Raw genomic sequence first — 4967 nt, 5'->3', positions numbered from 1 at the left:
CTTGCCCATGGGGTTTAGGGTGGGGACAGAGGGGAGCCAGAGATGGCTTTTCCTTGGGTCTTGCAGGGCCTCGTGCTGCTGGGGTGCCCAGACAAGACCCTCGGTATTGGCTTTGGCTCCTGCTGCCCTGAATGCAGGGGATACTTGCATGACTGTCTGAGCTGTGCATGCTCCAGGGAAGAGGCTGGTGGGTCTCAAGAGCCCCCCAGCCCCAGGACCCTGTTCCCCCACTCCCAAGCCTCAGGACACTGTGCCCTCACTGTTCTGGTGCTACAGGGGCTGCCTGGCAGTGGGATGGGCTGGCTGAATCCCTGGGATCCCAGCCAGAGCCTCACCTGCTCTCTCATTGCTTTGCAGAACAGGGAAAACCCATCCTCCTGCCCGGCCTTCAAAGACGGTGAGTTGCTTATGTGCTCAAGCAGCAAAAGCACCCAGGAGTCCTGACCTGCTGCCTCCTGCTCTGGCCCCGAATGCGGGGTAGCCGGGAGTCCCAGCCTCGGAGGGAGAGCACAGCCCGGCACCCACACAGGGTGGGAATGTGGCTGCAGACTCTGGGTGGCTCGTTTGATCCCAGCTTGCCCTTCCTTGAGGTGCTTCAGGGATCGAGATGGCAGGATGCTCAAGTTTGGGGAGAAAGAGGGATGCCAGAGTGTGCCCAAGGGAAGGGGGATGCAACCCTGGGGTCAGAGTTGGTTTCCCGGTGATGCCAGGAGCCTGTCTCCCAAGCGCTGAGCTGCTTTGCCCTGGAATGCTAAGGACTGCAGCTGACAGGCAGTAGGGATTGGTACCTTTAGTTCTCAGAGGTGAGGGGACCAGCCCCTGCTTAGTCCCTCCTGATGCCTCAGTTCCAGGTCCTTGCGACCCAGAGGATCTGCTGGACGGTGTGATTTTTGGGGCAAAGTACCTGGGCTCCACGCAGCTGGTCTCAGAGAGGAATCCCCCGACCAGTGTCCGCATGGCGCAGGCTCAGGAGGCGGTGGACAGGATCAAGGTGCAGGAGGGTGGGGGGTATGACTGCCACCAGCTTGGCCCCTCCTGGGCATGGGGCTGCGCTCAGGACCTGCCCGGTGGGGACTTCCCGGCTGTGGGGCAGGGACCCAGAGGAGTCCTGGCAGCAGCAGTGACCTCTCCTGGGCGCTTCGTTCTGCAGGCACCGGAGGGGGAGTCCCAGCCCATGACAGAAGTGGATCTGTTTGTCTCCACGCAGAGGATCAAGGTGCTCACGGCTGACACGCAGGTGAGCAGGGAACGGGAGCACCCACCTGGCTTTGGGGCTGATGAAGCCTTGGGATCCCTGCTTTGCACCTACGCCAGTAGGGTCATGCCCAAGGATGGCCTATGGGCAAGGACACGTGTCTGGGAGGAGACGTGTCACTCCGCAGCCATCCCACGCAGACGTGTTGTGTCCTTTGGCTCTTTGCATGGCTGCACAAGTCTTCTCATGCAAACTGCACCTCGCAGGAGCTGCTGGGTTCCTAGACCAAGCCCCAGGGAACCTGGGCTTGAAATTTCTGTAGCTCTTTGCCTCAGGATTAGTTTCTGCTTTATAGTGAGAGGGAAAAGATGTCTTGTCCCCTGCAGCACCCAGAGACACAGATGAGTCCTTGATCGAAGGAGTTGTTTGTACCTTTTAGCGTAGACATGGTTTCCACCCAGCATGTGCTGGCCCTTTGAGCTGCATCCCAGCACAGTGGCATTTGAACTCAAACCCTTCCTGCTTGTGGTGATGCCTGGCTGGCTCGTGGGCTGTCCACGGGGTCCATCAGGCTGGGGAGGGCTGAACATCTCTGTCTGTGTCCCTTTGCCAGGAGGCCATGATGGATCACTCCCTCCAGACCATCTCCTACATCGCCGACATCGGCTCCGTCGTGGTGCTCATGGCTCGCCGGAAGCTGCCTCGGCAGTCGGAGGTGGCAGAGGAAAAGCGACTCTACAAGATGATCTGCCATGTCTTCCACTCGGCTGATGTGAGGCAACACGCGAGTCCCTTGGGAGGGCAGGGTGGTGGTTGGTCCTGTGCCCCATCCCGCTGTAAGAGCGGGTGCTCTGGGTCTCCATGCTGGGGACTCCCCACAAGGACGTAGAAGGGGAAGGAGCCCAGCCTGAGCACCCCGGTGACACAGAGGGGCTCGGTGAGAAAAGCGGGGAGGATTGGCACCATAAAGGGGCCCATTGAGGCAGGGAAGGAGCCAGGATGCCCTGGAGCTCCCAGGGCACAGTGCCTGTGTTGGGTGTTGCAGGGCAGCCATTGGCTCCAGTTTGACCATGAGATGGTTGGCCCTGAGCCATGGGCATGAACAACCCCTCTCCCCAGGCCCAGGTCATCGCTCAGGCTATCGGGCAGGCATTTGGCGTGGCCTACCAGCGCTTCCTGGAGGCCAACAGTATCAACCCGAGCGAGCTGAGCCCTCGCCAGTACAGCCGTGCCCTCGAAGACCAGGAGCAGTACAATGCGGAGCTGACCCACTTCTCCCGGCAGGAGAACTGCAAGGACGTAAGAGCTACTTTGGAGGGGTGGGGACAGTGTGGGGTATGCACTGGCACTTCTGTGTCATTCCCTCCACAGCTCTCTGAACAGCTGAGGTGTTCCCTATAAAACTGGGCCCTGTCCCAGCTGGCTGTGAGCCCAGGACACCTGTGCTGGGGCTGGGACACATGCCACATGAGTCTGGTGACCCTTAACCCATCTGTGCCCCTTCTCTTCCCAGGTCTGCATCCGGAAGCAGAAGGGGGAGATCCTGGGCATCGCCATTGTGGAGTCGGGCTGGGGCTCCATCCTGCCCACTGTGGTCATAGCCAACCTGATGCACGGCGGCCCTGCGGAGAGGTCAGGCGAGCTGAGCATTGGGGACCGCCTCATGTCCGTCAACAGGACCAGCCTGGTGGGGCTGCCCCTCACCACCTGCCAGAGCATCATCAGGGTGAGCTGGGGCTGTGCCCAGGGTGGCCTCCTTCCTCTAACCTGGCCAGAGGGCAAGTGCTGGCAGAGACTGGGACCAGCCTGAATGTATCTGGGGGCGTCTGTAATGCCAGGGTCCCCCCCGATGCTCCTGGCTTGGGGGCAGGAGTGTGGGGGCCATACGCATCCCGTGGACTGTGACAGTCCCTGCTGTGAGTCCTTGGGAGGAAGGGATGTAACACGGCAGGGACAAAGCTGGGCACTAAACTTGCTGTGGCAGGACCCTGCCGAAGAAGGAGAATGGGTGAGGAAGCAGGCACCTCTCCTGGGGGGAACCTGTTGCATCTTCTACCTCCCAGGCAGGAAGGAGCTGAAAGCAAGGACAGTGTGGCCTTTGGGGCAGAGTGGGACATCTTGTACTGGATTTATAAGTTCTCCCTGATTTTGAGCATGGCAGTGTCCCTGTGTGTGCCTCAGTTTCCTTGTTGAAAACACGTTGCTAATCCTCAGCCTTCCCATGAGCAACGTGGCTGCATCAACCCTCTCAACCATGCCCAACAGCTCTCCAAAGTCTGACAAAGCCCCATCCCATCTTCCAGGAGCTGAAGCACCAGACAGAGGTGACGCTGAACATCGTGCACTGTCCCCCTGTCACCACAGCTGTCATCCGGCGTCCTGACTCCAAGTACCAGCTGGGCTTCTGTGTTGAGAACGGTGTGGTGAGTGCCCACAGGGGTGGGAGCGGAGCCAAGCCCCGGGGGTCAGCTGGGGGCTTCAGCCACCCGTCTGGCACTAGGACATGCGGTTCTGGCCGTGTCCGCATGGACGAGCACACGGCTCCAGCGCTCCTTGTGCCTGCCAGGGCTGAGGTTTCACAGGGCTCTGCTGTACCACAGCAAAAGTCTCTCCTGCAGCGCTGGCGGTTGGATCTCCCTGGTGCTCCTTAACTGTTTGCTTTTGAGGTGGTGGTTTCTTCCTGGCTTTCTTGGTGTGACCTTAGTGACATTTCTTGCTGTCCCCAGTGCCTCAGTCACTCCCTGCCCTGGGCTCTGCAGTGGCCACATTGGAAAGGCAGAGAAGGGCATTTCCAGGACCAGCAGGACTTGAGGGGGTGGGTGGGTGGTGGAGGGGTGTGGAAGAGCTGTATCGTGCACTGACCGATGCTCCCAATACTATTGGAGATGCAGTTACTCCACAGGCACACAGGAGCTGCTGCCCCAGGGAGAAGCTCTGACTGCAGCCCAGGTGTGATGGGAGCCACAAGGGTTTGATGGGTGGCTGGGGGGAGCTGAGCCAGGGGAACAAAAGCCTGTGGGGCTGCCCTTGCCCTACAGCTCAGCACGTCACTCTGGTGGAAGCAATGGAAAGGGATGGCCCTGCCCTCGCTGCACGCCCACGGGGTGGAGGAGACAGCATCCAGGTCTGGGGCTCTTGCCCGGAGCCTGCAGAAATGAGAGGGGTTGGGGTGGTGGTTGTGTGAGACCCTGGTCTGTGGGCACAGCTCTGACCTTACCAGTGCTCCCTGCTCCTCAGATCTGCAGCCTGATGCGTGGGGGCATCGCAGAGAGAGGTGGCATCCGCGTGGGGCACCGCATCATTGAAATCAATGGGCAGAGCGTGGTGGCAACACCCCATGAGAAGATCATCCAGATCCTCACACAGGCGGTCAGTGAGGTGAGCTGGGCTAGGGGACAGCCAGGGCCCCCGTGCCATGGGGCAGCTGCGGCTGCAGACAGAGCAGGCTGGGCTGAGTTTTGCACCAGTACCCAGGGTTTGGTGTCTCGCAGCTGATGTATGTGTCTCTGCCTAGGTCCACATCAAGACCATGCCGGCTGCCGCTGCATGTGCCTGGGACCAGGCAGGAGCAAGCCCAGGGCCGCAAGGGCAGCTCTGCCTCCTGCCCCAGCGCCCTCATCGGAGCCCGCTGGTCCTCAGCAGGGCCTAATCCTGCACCTCTTTGCTTTAACTCAGGACACAGTGGGAGATTTTGGGGGCCTGATGCCCAGCTTGAGCAGTGTCCGGGCCTATGGTTTGGGCACCTTCTCCTCCTCCTCCATTCACTTCCCCC

The 4967-nt window shown here is 60.4% G+C and overlaps 1 protein-coding gene across 1 annotated transcript; it reads left to right on the top strand.

The window, feature by feature from the left end:
* Nucleotides 1-276: 276 nt before the first annotated feature.
* Nucleotides 277-4844, top strand: LOC104527259 (amyloid-beta A4 precursor protein-binding family A member 1; the record flags this gene model as incomplete). Its single annotated transcript, XM_010170930.2, has 9 exons — nucleotides 277-397; nucleotides 846-991; nucleotides 1151-1237; nucleotides 1809-1967; nucleotides 2315-2494; nucleotides 2709-2921; nucleotides 3499-3618; nucleotides 4433-4573; nucleotides 4710-4844. Coding segments are annotated over 9 exons (1302 nt in total), but the record flags the coding sequence as incomplete, so codon positions are not given.
* Nucleotides 4845-4967: the final 123 nt, after the last annotated feature.

Source organism: Antrostomus carolinensis, unplaced genomic scaffold, assembly GCF_000700745.2.
Source record: "Antrostomus carolinensis isolate BGI_N321 unplaced genomic scaffold, ASM70074v2 scaffold28306, whole genome shotgun sequence".
In the NCBI taxonomy this organism is placed as follows: Eukaryota; Metazoa; Chordata; class Aves; order Caprimulgiformes; family Caprimulgidae; genus Antrostomus; species Antrostomus carolinensis.
The sequence above is the reverse complement of the archived record's forward strand: the minus strand, read 5'-3'. Positions and strand labels throughout refer to the sequence as shown.